This window comes from Ixodes scapularis, unplaced genomic scaffold (genome assembly GCF_016920785.2).
Source record: "Ixodes scapularis isolate PalLabHiFi unplaced genomic scaffold, ASM1692078v2 PGA_scaffold6__148_contigs__length_123643588, whole genome shotgun sequence".
Lineage (NCBI taxonomy): Eukaryota > Metazoa > Arthropoda > Arachnida > Ixodida > Ixodidae > Ixodes > Ixodes scapularis.
In genome coordinates, this window is record NW_024609881.1 from 51,017,060 (window position 1) to 51,031,726 (window position 14,667).

Below are 14,667 nucleotides of genomic sequence, written 5' to 3' on the forward strand. Positions count from 1 at the left end.
ACGCCAAAACATCACTCATACAGCGATATCTCTAAGGGATGACCGTATTTTTCACAAAAAGGAGGCGCATTTGACAGATGTGCTTACGTCTTGTTTCCCCGAGGAGAAGGAACAGCCTCGCGTCTTCTCCGCCTCGCCGCCTTGAGGGGGCGAAGCGAGGAGAGGTGGAAATGAGATATCTTGACATCACGCGCATCGTCCAATCTCGACCTCTTTTTCCAAAAATGCGGCCGTCCATTCGAGATATCACCTTACGAGTAGTGTTGTAGGGATTGTAGCGTCCCGCCTACGCTACAGCTCCTGCATTGTTTTCTGAAATCCAAATTTCGGTTCACCATCCCTTCAAGTGCAGTTTTCAAGATTGGTTTGGAACCGGTGCTCCCCTCTTCAGCTTTGACAACACGTGCAAGAGCTGAGGACGAGGACGCTTTTCTCGAAAATCTTAGACTCTGTCCTTGATGTGCTGTACATTTCAAGATTTTCCAAAGTTGGACTGTTTTTGTACTTCTTGGACACTTGCAAGTTACTGATTTCGGTTTTGCTTGACTGTTTGTGGTATGTGTACACGAAATAATTCAAGGAATGTGAAAGACAAATTGCACAGTCTTTACACCTCGTCGAAGCTTGAAAAACATGGCGAGCAGGTGACAGTCAACACTTGCTTGTTGTCTGAAGCATTGTCACTGCTCCAGCTGCTGCTTCATTTATTTCACCTTTTATTCTTTTCGCTCTTTGGAAAAAGTTTGATTACATGAGGGCCAGTCGCCTGTATTCAAGGCACATGTTCAGTTTGCCGCCCTGTGCATCTTTTTGAGGTGCGGCAACATCGAAGAAAAATAAAAGCGGCTCAGCCGAGGTGTGTTTTCAGCAATAAAGCTGCCATCGAAAGAAATCTCTAACAACACATCACTGTTCTTTGACCACACATACAAAAAACAGAGCTTCTTCCCTGTGCAGAACATTGTATACTGTACTTCGCTATAAAAGCCGTTACTTCCAATCTTTTTAGTGTGTATGTGTCATCTTTTCTCTGGACATCATACCTCTTATTAGTGGCAATCATTGCCCTGCAGTCTTGCACGTCTGGACACTTTATCTCCAGGATGGCATTTTGACTTTTGATGGTGCTATCAGGAGTAGCAGAAAGCCAGGGCTCCTCACCGCACACTACAGTTCCACAGAGGGAAACTGTGAACCCTGTCTTTACGATGAAGGCCTGCCGCGCTACGGGTTCGTACATGTGTCCATGTCTAGTGGCAGCATTTCCGTGGAATGAACCGCCTGTTAGGGTGAGAACGGCCTTCTCATGAGATGTTTTTATCATCTTTGGTACGCACTTAACGTTGGATGCTGGAACGCGCAACTTCCGTGAATCTTCCCACATGGCATTTGTAGTGCCCCGTGTTTCAGTTTCAAGTTGCACTGCAGCAGTACTAGTTAGTACAACAAAGTCACTATAAAATAAGCTGCATGCTGGGCACGATTCTGGAAGAGTTTCTGCCCTATCGTGGTCTCGGTGGCTTGGGGCCTGGTCAGACACCTTGGCAACTGGTTGAGCCTGGGGCTGGCTAGAAGCTGTGATGGTCTCGTGCAAAAGGGTTCCTGCAATATAAACATAATAATTAAAAACAAAACATACAACTTAATATCAATTAATTACATTAGAAAAGAAAGAACAAATGATAACAGGCATCCTTAGCTCGTTGCAGTTTGTTTAGGTGATCTCTGCATTTAGAAATAGTACCTGATGAGTCAAGGACGGACAAAACGGTGTTGGAATTGAAATTTGGTATCGCAGAGTATTTTATTTTCAAGTGCTTCCTGCTGATACCACAATGCTGGTAAATCAAAGTGGGCGGCAGACACAGCTGACTGGTTACTGACTCACCAGTTGGAACAAGTTCTGTGGTTAAAAAAGGGGTCTGTAGAAGCTCAACATGGAAGAGTTATATATTTATTTTAACAGTAATGTACATACTAACTACAATTATTGACGTAGTGCAGATAGGCTGTATTGCTCAAGCTCTATGGTTGCCCTTGAGCTCTAATCTTGTTATTTATCTTATATAAAGCTTCACGTCTGATCTTATTTTGTTAAATATGGCCGTCATCTTTTTAGGGGCATGGATCAATTGCTTTTGAGTAGTGTTGTTAGCAGAGCTTGCCCCAATTCAAACTTGACAAGTGGACCAGGGTACTGGACTTCCAAATGGTTAACAGTTAGACAATCAATAAAGGAGTATGACAGATACTTTGACCATACTGTTTCATGACAGAATGAATGCTCCACATGTTTGGGGTAGTTGCCAGATGGAATGAACCTGCCATTTACACTTAAAATGAACTTCACATAAGCTCACTACGCAGAGTTTTGACATAATAATTATACGAATAGCTCGTTCTTGCCTGGTATGCAGAATAGGCTCTTGAACGGAGCTGCTGCGTGAAACGCCTGGAGCTCCTGGTCGTCCCGAAAGGAATGGAACTGCTTCGGTTCTGTAACTTCAGTCCCCTTTCTTTCTACCGTCCTGGCAGTTCCTTTCTGGAGCCGGAAGCTGATGTTGTGCAGGCGTGCTGGCACAACATTCTTCTTGGTCCCCTGATTCCAGTTCATTGCGCATCGGTGCATGCCTGCCCAGTAAGGCCAGCACTTGCCGCACAGTCAACTTTCCACAGGACAGCCCCGACGTGGCTGCAAACTCTTGCCTTGCCGGCCACGCACGTGCACCCACCAGTTATCACCTCACCATCTTTCTTCGCGCAAATCCATGCATAATTGGGCCTGTTCACAGACTGTGAACCTTGAACAGTTCCTTTTAGTAGAAGTGTGCACGGGTCAATCTCATGCACCAGCAGTGCTCCGACCCGGCCGCTTTGCACATAGTTGTACGAGTCGAGGCTCTTGTATGCCTTGAGCTCCTCCAAGTCGCAGGCCTTGGTCTTGAGAAGATCGTACACTATTTGTGGGGAACGAATTTCTGGCCATTTCTTTAGGTTGTCCTCCCATGTAGTTAGGCAGCTTGGATGTGGGTAAAGGCGGTTCTCTGAAAATAAAAGATGCCGCACAAAATTAGGGTAATGGTAGTTCGTGGCATTAGAGTTCCACCAATATCAGCACATAAAAAACGCAAATAAGCAGAATAGTAACGGACATCTACAAGTGCAGCAATAGGCCTCGACAAGTCAAATGTAGAACGAATTTTGCAGCTTGTGGTGGAAATCTAAGACCCTGGGTGTAATGATTGTTATTGGCTACTCACGTTTTGATTTTCATTCCTACGAGGATGTGCACTATAATTTTGTGTGTTGCTCGGTAGCGACGCCCGTTAAAATGCGTTAATGGAAACAATACAAAAAAGAGGGCGAGAAATCGTCGCCGCTCCCCCCGCCCCCCCTTTCACCCCCATCTTCTGAATAGTTCCGACGCATCTGGGCGTCATACGAAGTACAGATGTCTCGGTAACTAGCGATCGTACCTCGACGGTGCACCATAACAATAAATCGTTCGGCCCGCGTCGCCAACTCCCATTGTAAGTATTTCTACGATTAAACGATGATGCTTCTATGCCCAGGGTCGCCCTCGCTCGCGCATAAAAACCTTCCGTTAGTCAATCGCAAAAGGCTGTCATTCTTCACAAACAACAACACGCGAAGAGTAAACACTGGTAAACGTGCTCAGGAAAAGTGAAGATACCTCCGATTTCGATTACCGGTGACGCTGGCGACGAAGCTTTCGGCGCTGTTGGCGTAACAACGGGCGCTATGAAGGCGAATAAACACGCCAGAACACAAGAGCAATTCACGCTTTTAATAACAAACAAATTAAGAACTCACTAAAGGAAAGAGAATGAAGATACGATGCACGGGGCCAATGGGGACAACGCGGGAGCTAGGAACAACGCTGCTCTCTGCATACCAAAATGGGCGCACAACAACCGTACGCCAGAGGCGCGGCTGTCGCGGCAACACGCAAGATGGCGACGACTACGCGGAAGAGGTGTAAAGAGGAGGTGTTGCATATACATTAAGGAGAAATTTAAATCTCGCATATCGAGTCCGCGTTCTCGCGATGTCCCTGTCGGAAGGGAAACCTTTGATTGAGCAGTAAAGAAAGTTTCATTGGTATCTTCTCTTGAAAAAATATTTGATTTCGTCTGTAAGCCTCCCCTACAAGCTTTTGTAGGTACATTGAGTAGCCCGTGAGCTGCAACTCAGTATATTGTTATTCTCCAGCATGTAAACTAACGCTTTCAAGGCATTTTAGACTGACCGCAAAATTAGGTTTTCTAATGTATCGCGCGGAGACTTATTACAGAGTTAGTGGACGTTTCCAGTGAAAAAAAGTAAATAATAAATTTACCTCATTCAAATGAAAAAAAAAAATGAAAAAAACACAAATTTGTTTTGGGCAACTTTCGCCGCCGCTTCGCGGAGGAAAACACCCATAGTGAAAAGTACAGCCGACAGATGGCACGCGCCGCGCCGAGGGAGTGCCGGCCGATTCGGGTTACGATAGCAGACGATTCCACAAAAGAACACGTCTTGTCGGCCCTCCCTCGCAGAGCCTGATATAGGGGAGAGTTTGGCCAGATGGCGTGGCCTCGTTGACAGCTCGTGAATTAGGTCACTGACACGCCACGCAAAAGCAAACGCCATGGCTATGCCCATTCCGCCGTTCCGGCCGAGCCCAACCGCCGTCGGGGACCTATACACATAGGCTTGGTTCTCGGTTTCTTTTTTCGTGCAAGTGACGCTCGCGTTAATTTCGCAATATTCAATTCTAGTTGACGCCTCCTATAAATTTAGTGGTGCGCAACTATATCAACTTCTAATTCGCGGCTGAGGGTCTTTACATTAAGTGTTTTTGGTATTCGAGCATAGGGAATGTTATTGTTCCACGTGTTTTTGAAGAAAATTATCTGTTAGATTGTAAATAGAACTAAGGCCCTCCTTCCGAAAGTTTTCCGGAGCTTTATCTCTTCCTGGTTGCATTTCCCCTTTGACCATGTGTCAGCGTGTAAAAAAAGATGAATTGATCGAAGCGATCCCTATCGTAATATGCCATGGTCGCGCCATGCATGCTAACCGCGTGCCTACACCGAACTTACTCAGCAATGAAATAGCGATTTTATGCTCCAGACATCAAGGAAGCCGGAAGGTTACGAGGAGAGAAAGAAAGTAAATGAAGGTTGTGTTAGTTTGCATGCATTCAAAACGGCGGCGGCACTAACGTTCGTCGTAACCTTTGAGCCGTCCATTTCGTAACGGAAGGTTGCGAAGTAAACATCGAGCGACTCGGCGTCAGGCGGCTCCTAGCGAATGGTAAGCTTACTCGTTTTAACAGATTTTAAATCAGTCCATTGGCCGTTTTTAACGGTGCTGAGATACCAGCACCCATCGTTATGTCATTACATTACATTTAATGAAAGACTTATAACAAAACTAAGTTTTTCATTAACAAAATAGCAGTTATTGGAAGACAATAATTTAATTATAAATTATTTCACTTCGCTGTTTGGAGAAAACGGCAGGGGGGAAATGTTTTACTGCCACGAGACCCCCAGCAGCACAGAGTAGGCCAAGCATTGGCCAGTGACTGGCAATGGTTTTTTGGCCAGCGGCCAGACAGTGGCCAGAGATTGGCCAATGACTGCCCTTTTTCTACCCATTGGCCACAGGCCACTGGCCATAAGCCGTCGGCCAAGCATTGGCCAATGAACGGCCACTGTTTGGACACTGCCCATAAGACTATCCCCAGCCATTGGCCAATGCATGGTCCAAATCTGTGCCGCTTGGAACGTCCCTCTGTTATGCTGCAATCATTTACAGTAGACATCACATTCGATCTTTGTGTAGTAGATATAGTTCGCTAGTTTTCAAAGCTGCTGCGGCTAAACGAAAGTTTCGAGATGGGACAAGCATTCTTACCTCACGAACACGGGAGCCTTCGTGGACGTCAACAATTGTAGTGCTTGATTTTATTTAACCATATATTGCGACGTTTCTTTTTCCCTCTTTTGAAATCATGAAAGAACAAAAACCGTGACGACCGTGATTGGAACATCCGAACCGCACCACGACCGACCATTTTCTGACAAGAAAACCTAAGAAATAAGGATCTGTACACAGGATATCACGCGGCTCTGCCTACCCGCGCTTTTTCTTTTTATTGGTAACAGTAGACAAGTTTATACCGAAAGTGCTTTTCTTATTTTTATATATTTATTTTTGCTTGATGTCATAAATTACTTTTTTAATCTTTGTTTTTATGACAATGTTAAACAACATAAATCTGTGCTAGTATTCCTTCTTTACAATTTTATGTGTCAATCTATTTTTCTGTTGTGTGTATGTGTGTGTGTATCCGTTATATCTTGTATAAGTATTTTTTCTCTTGTCGAAGTTTAACCCTTAATGCTGTTGCTCCTGGACATGTGTCCCCCCTGGTTTGACCTTGGTGCCCAGCCAGGCGACACGATCGCCTTTTGCGCCAAGGCACCATTTCGAGGAGTCTGTACCCCTTGAAGGAAAAATAAAGTGAATCATTGATTGATTGATTGATTGACCGCGGCGTTTTCCGTTGCTAGGAGGTTGCTGGGCCTGACGTCAGTTCTGTGGGAGGAGTACGGGAGGGGCGAAGGCGCGGCGAGAGGTCACCGAGGGCACTGGATGTCCAGAGTCTTCCCCTATATATGGCCCTGCCAAGACCGCCAAGAAGACAAAACCGTAGTGATGCCATTTTTGCGTCACCAGCGAAGGCAAACGCTGGGCTCAGATTGCCAATGAGTGCTGTGTCAGCACTGGGCTTCGAGTCAAGTTTAAGCCGAACGTTGATGCAAATCGTCGTGTCTGATCATGGCCAGCGTTGGCTTTCGCTGATGACATCTCTATCAGGACTACGGCTTTGTAATCAAGGAGGTGTTTACTAAGCTCCATCGACGCCACGTACGCAATCTGTCGGCGGCACTTTTCACTACGCGTGCGTCGTCTGCGAAGTGGCGGTCTAGACTGCCTAAAAAGTTTTTTTTTTTTTTTTTAACGAGGTAAGTGTATTTATTTTATTTTTCCAATTTAAACATTTTTTTGCCGTCTTCACTTATGTAGCAACTGGCCAGCGCGCTGCGTTTATACACAGATTTTTACTGGTCGTCTAATATGCCCTATACGCTTTAGTCTGCAAGCTGTATAACGTTAAAAGGTCACCACTGCACTTTTGTTTGTTTATTTTTTTCTTCCTGCGTCGGTTTTATTTTAACAATATCCGTCGGGAGGGGCAGTACAATATTTATTGCTCAAGTGGAAAACTTTTCATGTTTAAGTAGGGCTCAGCGGAACGTGGCAAAGAAGCTTTGTGGGGTTCAACTCAAGAAAATTTCTAAAATGAGAGCCGACAGAGTGATTCTGATGATTCTGTTCGTAAAAGGCCTTTCTTCAACTCCATATTCCTTATCGACAGGTATGTATCTCACATACGTTGCACGTACTTTTTCCAGAGCGCGTTTTCCGCCCGGGGGTTATGATCGCAATTTGATAAGTTGGCGAAGACTGCCAAAAATCAAGATTGGAAAATTTGGAGTAGATCCATCTACAATTTGTTGATTTAATGCATGAATTGTACCGTTTCAAAGGAAACAAAGTAGCAGCTGGATTGCAATAACCGTAAAATTATAAATTCGATTTGTTTATTTTTGTGTTGCTGACGCTATGTCGTGCTGCAGATAAACATGGAATGTATTTATTTGTCTCAATATTTTGAGCTGTTTTCACGCTGATGCCTTTTATTTATAGCAACACCGTGCCGCTGACGTCACCGCTGGGTATCTAAAAGTTGCAATTCCTGACCACCCGCAAAATCAGTTTAAGTTTACATTTTATTAAGTTGAAAAGGTTGTCAATGAACCGGTTACCACTACATAAAATAGCGGTTTCATTTTTCCTGTTAGGTTATATTATGAAGCAATTGACTTTGGATCTGTAACGATTGCGTCAAAAATAACAATTATGATCAGATTTTCGGTTTTATTTCGGCCCGAAACCTTGCTCTTGAGAGTGTCGAATTTGATGTAAAGTTAATTTTTATAAAATTTATACTTTGACTATGTTTTTATGCCTTTTCCTATTGGGAACCGTTTAATAGATGTAGCAATTTTTATAAATATTACCGTACTCATTTCGATGAAAGAGCCTTTTGTACATACCTCGCATGCTGGTATCCTCGTCCTGTGGGTGCCGATCTTAGACCTGGTTTCATTATCAAGGCTTGCGCTGATTTGTTTGCCCCTTCGCGGAAGCACATATTTAATCTTTCATTAAGTAAGGAAGTTTTCCCCTCTTAATGAAAGAAGTCGATTATAGTGCCAGTGCACAAAACCGGTGACGTGTGAAAGCTAGAGAATTATCGCTTTGCATCTTTGCTGTGTTCTGTTTCAAACGGTTTCGAGATTGCCATACATACCCGTGCTCCTTTTTTACTTCAGTCGAAAACTAGGCACCGTTCACCACGGATTTATAAAAGGTCGCTCAGAAGAAACAAATCTCAGTTCTTTCCTGGATTATATAGCACTGATTGTTCTTGCGCGTGAACAAGCTGTCACTGTTTACTTTGGTTTTTCGAAGGCTTTCGATAAGGTGAATCATGGATTACTCTTGTATAAAGTATTATTATACGATATAACAATACCACTTTTAACTTAATTTAATAGTTATCTTACTGATCACCAAATGGTGTCCGTGTATTGAGCAGTCTATCAGAAGTTCTTGTACCCTCTTCCGGTGTCCCCCAAAGGATCAAACGTAGCGCCCCTTCTTTTTTTATATTTATCAATGACATAAACTTGTGCGTAAAGAATGCACAGATGCTTTCATATGCGGATCCATCAAACTGTTTATGATAATTCAATCAAAATATTACTGTGCTTTTTTATAAGATATATTACGCATTTATGAATGGTGTTCTGATCGTTGCTCCCTTGTTAACCCAGTTAAAACCAATATACTCACTGTGTGTAGAAAACCCAAAACATTTCCTACCTATAAATACTTGGCAATTGTACTATCCGACGGATTGATACAGTGCGTGACCTTGGCGTTTATTTGATAGCAATCGTTCCTTTTCACGTGTCGTTAGCGAGACTGTTGCTTCAGCTTTTCGAGTTATGGGAATGGTATCACGCTTAACGCGTAACTTTTTCAATATTATTTATGTGTCGGCCACTTGTTTTGCCCCTTGGTGCGAGTTAGACTCACGTTTTGCTGTGCTGTATGGAATTTGCTGACTGCAACTGATGCAGAGCGAATCGAAAGGGTTCATCATAATTTGTTCGAATTGTTTAGGACAGGTTTGTTGGGAGGAGGTGTTATTACGACTATGAACACATTCTTAAGGAACTATTCTTGCGCAACTAGTCAAAAGGACGGACTGCTCGTGATGCTTCATTTTTACATAAAGCTCTTCAATGCCATATAGATAGTCAACTGGTGCAGACATGTACAAATTACTCAAAAAAGGTAGTTAAGTTAAGTTACTGAGTATCGACGCCAAAAGTAATTGGAGTAGAGTAGAAATTACGTATTTGTAATAGTAATTGAGTAAACTACTAACTACTGTAAAAAGTAGCGAGTTACTTTGAAGTTACTTTCGAAGTTACTTTTTTATATTTTTGTGGTAGCAAACTGAACAGCAGTTTTGATCAATGAAAAACTTTGCGAGCCTAAAATAAATGCAGTCTATCTATGGCTTGCGTTTTCGCCAAAATAGTTTATTCGCTCGCAGAAGCAATTGACCTTCAAAGTTCTTGATAGGAGAGTTTTCCCCTTTTCCTTTAAAGGACGTCCCCAGCCAAGCTAAATAGACGTTCCACCGACGGGCTGGATGGAACGGCAGCGTTGAATTTGAGAAACAGGCTGTGCAGGGTCGGGTAAGCGATTGTCGGCATCTTAGGTGTCCATGACTAAACATGTGAGGTTTGCCTCGGGTAGGAGGATCTTTTGTAACAAACTTTCCTCCTTCTTTCTTTTTTCTTCTTCAAGTTGAGATTGTTATGACTGGCCCCTCTTTATTCCGACGTCGTTCTGAGAGTACGCTGAGCGAGTGCACCAGACCGTCAAGGATTGAAGTCTCGCGCCACGACGATGAGATCATCCGGATGATTGCGCGTCCCGTTGTAGTGCTAGTGCTACGCTACTGAAAAAAAAATTGTTTTGGTTTAACAGACGATGAACTGAAGTATACTTCACCGCTGACGCCGGGTCCGACAAAATGATCTCCCAAGGGTAACTCGCAATCCTCCCCGGCGACTACGATATTCTGATGCGGCTGACACGCCTGACAAGTGAATCGTTTTTAACAAAGAGGAGGTCTCCCAGGCATGGATGGTCGGAAGGACGCGAAGGATTAAGGCCCGTTCACACTCTTGCGACCGAGTGCGACCGAGTACGACTGAGAGAGACGAGTTCTCTTAAAACTTGCTAAATGTTTTTAAAATGAGGGAACAAACTGGCATTGTGGCGCTATCTATGCGGTGACCCTGGAACTGCATTTCACAAGAGCGAAGGTTTTGTGGGATTTCCGAGGTCAAATGTGCGTAATACCCATAGAAAGGCTCGTTTATAACATTGACAAATGTTTTTCGAGCCAAGAAAAAAAGGATAATGCGCGAGAAATAAAAAAAAAATATGCCGGACCGCCGAGTTTACACTGCTTCCCAATAGATGGCATCAGTGTGTTTTCTGGTTTAAGAAGTTGTAAGGAACCTAGGTTTAAGAGGTCGCAAGAGTGTGAACGGGCCTTTACGTGAACAAGCATCGTCGCTCGTATACAGTTGCAGCTGGAAGCGGGAACGTGCTCCCATGAACGGATTATCCGTGCCAGGGTTTGTGCGCGGGGGAGTCCGGCTTTGCAAAGGCGTATGCGCTGACGACAAGGCGACCATGGGAACAGGAGCCCAGCTGCGAGGTCATTCCAGTGGCGCCTCCCGTGGGACCTGCCGCTTGAGTCAGAACTCACTAAAGACAGACAACACGAAAACAATAACAACTCCCGGAGTGTCCCCGTCTTTCATGGTTGCAGCTGGAAACGCGGCGCCTGCGTGCATTACCGGATTAGGTCAATACCCGACCAAGGCTTGTTAAGCATCTCTTCCTGCGTTCGTGCGTGCCGGTGTTATGTTTTGGCTGCTCATCGCCACCTTGGCCCAAGGACGCCTTCCCGAACAAGGGGCCCCTTGTTCGGGAATGCCACTTTATCTGCCGGCGTCTTATTCATTTCTGCGCTCAAACGTTCGTGATGGGCAAAATTAGCACTATATAATTTCGAAAGTAGTTAGTAATTTGAGTAGAAGTTACCTGAAAAAAGTAGTTAAATTAAACTACTAATTACCCAAATCAAGTTGTAATTGAAAGTTACCAAGTTACTCGAAAAAGTAGTTAAACTACAGTAGTTTGAGTAGAGTAGTTGAACTACGTCCAAGTCTGAACTGGTGTCATCGCTGGGCTTTTATGTGCCAGCTCGTGCTATCAGAGGAACGAGTGTATTTGATCCCTCTGTGCAATCGGAATGGTCACCATTGGTGCGGATGCAAATTTGTGGTAGTGAATTGTCGCCTCATGTCGATGTTATTTTTTTTAATTTCTTTTGTCTTTAAACGAGAGCTTGATTTATATCTCTTCGGCTATTGACCCACGCCATATTTCGTCAGAGTGGCAGACATCGTTAGGAATTTTTGTTTTTGTATAATATTTTATGTGTCATCATATTATAACTTATTGGTTGTGTTAGGGCACGAATCAAATAAAGCATTAATATTCTTCTTATTATACATAACTTGTTTCGTACATACCTCGCAGCGTCATACGTACGGTAGAAACTGCACTGATGCAGCATTAGTTTGAAGATAATGCATCACTGATGCAGCGCCATGTCAGCGCTGTGCCAACAGTCATCATCATCATCATCAGTGTATTTTGTGGGCTCACAAACAGTGAGATCGACCTGATTATGATTCACATAAGACATATTACACATTTAAAATGCCGATGCCGGCTCTGTATTGTAGTTATACAGTATTCTATGTATGTGCTGAAATTAGCCAAGATGGTGTAGTTACCATAGGTAGTAGCCATAAAACTGGAACATGAATAACAAATGTAAATTCAAAGTAATATGACGCGTAGTCAGCGCAGCATCTTCAACGTCATTGTTATGTAGGTAGCACTGTGGATTATGTGTCAACAGGTTTTTAAGGTGTCTAAGCTAGAGCTGGGCAAGAGACCGAAGAGGTTTCACTCGTTAAATTATTTTAGAACGTTCTTTAGCGAATACTTCGCTAAAGAACGTTCTCGCGCTTTCGTGTCTGGTCTTCGTTATGTGACCAACCTAGTTGGCATTGACTTCGTTAGTTACAATCTTGAGCGTCTCGGAAACCAACCACCAAAACAAACGTGCCACCGCAGCCCCTCCACTCCGCGGGTGAAGAGCTCCTCGAGATGTTACAGTTTTGCCGCCGCAAAGAGCAAGCAGATGTCGAATGAATGACCTCTCAAGCGTCGGCGTACATGTGCCGACGCGCTGCATTAGCGACGTTCCGAGACTACTGCGTATACGATCGAGACGCCAAATGACAGACTCCTCGCGAGAAGGAAATATGTAGGTACCCTTGACTGCAACCCAGGCGGATCTTCGAGCGAGCAAAGACGTCTAGAGAAACGGAAGGAGAGAGGCAACATCGGCGGCGACGAAAGCGGAACGCCAAGGAGGCGAGACAAGCATCATGAACGAAACGAAGAGAAGGGGACTGGATACAAACGTACGTGTCGGACAACAATCACTTTAAGGGGCATTTTCTCAACGACCTGTCGGGCATGGCGTGCAACGTGTGCGAGCCGTCCCTGTGGTTCCAGTCGGAAGTGAGTCTTCTAAAGGACCACTTCGAGCGACTGCCTTCAGCATTGTTCCCCGACGAGTCAGTAAACTGTCCGTAGTGCACGCAGCGTGAATCACAAGACTCACTGTCAGTAATACGTTGAGTCTCGTCTTGATCGTTTATCCCGCAGCAACGCAGTATACAATTTTATCGCATTTCAACGGTTAATCTGCTCAACGATTTTTTCAGCAATTCTTGACATAAGATTGTGACGCGTCATTACAATACTATAAAAAGAGAATATATGTATCAACGACTTTTGAAATATGTTAAAATATTATCCGAATTCCAATGTTTCACTTGAGGGAAGCCGAAGCTACAAGCGCAAGCATATTGCTCTTAATGATGCTCGCACTGCGAGAGCACGCGAGCTTGTGAGGGATAATTTTTGTAATCTAATCTTCTTTTGTACTTCATTATTCCCAAGAATCCTTCTATTGTTCGCCCTGCTTTGTTGTCTCCACCTGCTCAGGAAGTGAATTCACAGATATCTTTAGAGTGGATATTGCGAAATAGAACACTCTAGTATAAAATAGGTACTTTTTTTTTTCGTGTTTGCATGAACAAGATGCTTGATGTCATTCAAATTTTTTTTAAGGAACTGGTTGTGACACGTATGCCACTTTATTTGAATTGATAAAAATGTGTGCCTGATTTACCATATATGTAATGATAGCAGAGGGAGGCTTCTTTCGTCATTCCCCTTTGTGTAATAATGGCAGAGCGCGATAATATAAGAACATATTGTCCTAAAATTGGCAAGATATGGTAATTGAAAAGATCGTTGTTAAGAAAACGCATAAAACGAGACAAGCAACAAAAACAAGCCCTTGTCTTACAAAGACCTTTATAATGCCTTATAATCGATTATTTATCTTCGGGCTAGCTACAAAACCGTTTTCACTTGGTTCCAACGATGTGATCAATCAATCAATCAATCAATCAATGTTTATTTTTCTCTTGTGCTAACCAACAGCTCGAAAGCCTACTGAGTTAAGCACACACAATTGCAATACACACAAAATACAGAGTCGACAAAATAAAGAGTTGTGAAAAAAAAACATGCAAGCACACAAACGTGTACATATGCCAATTAAAAACACATGCATCAAAATTATCGTTCTCCAAAAGACAGGTTTCTACTAAAAATATCGACGTCAGTAAATTGCGCGTTTAAAACATGTTGGATACGCGAAACCGGTGATGCGTTTCGAATGAGGTCTGGGTAAAAGACTCTAGGATTTCTAGAGTTCGTTCTAAGTGGAATGCGAAATTGAACACAGGTGAGGAGAGTAGGGCTGTCTATTGCAGTATGAATTAGCCTATGTAAAAACTGAACATCCCGAATAGACCTTCTTTTACCTAAGGTGACCAATGTTAATTTTGCTAAAATCAAATTATATTCATAAAAACACTTTCTTCCAAAATATCTGTCGTAAATGATGCGCACAAATCGCTTCTGTACATGTTCTATACTTTCACTTGCTGTTACAGATTTGCAGTTCCAGACTACAGGTGCAAAGTCTAGTTTCGAACGCACATGGGTACTATATAATCTCAAAAGACAGTGATGAGTGATATATGGTCTAGTTAAGCGAGATATTATTCATAGCGCGCAATCTCTGGCAAATAATGGAGTTAACATGAGAAAGGAAAAGAAGGTGGTCGTCCACAAGAACACCTAGGTCTCGCATCTGCGTGGTCCCACAGATCATTTCATTTTCTAGAACATATACATAAGATAAAT

General features: G+C 43.4%; 1 protein-coding gene and 1 pseudogene across 1 annotated transcript in view; one reads left to right on the plus strand and one right to left on the minus strand.

Moving 5' to 3' along the window:
- Positions 1–785: 785 nt before the first annotated feature.
- Positions 786–2,614, minus strand: LOC115315987 (annotated as a pseudogene).
- A 4,766-nt stretch (positions 2,615–7,380) lies between these two features.
- The window catches only part of LOC115308741 (serine protease 33-like), a 35,562-nt gene continuing 28,275 nt past the window's right edge, over positions 7,381–14,667 (plus strand). The window contains exon 1 of the mRNA XM_029966806.3: positions 7,381–7,456. Coding sequence (XP_029822666.3) covers positions 7,381–7,456 — 76 coding nt within the window. The remainder of the gene's footprint in view (positions 7,457–14,667) is intronic.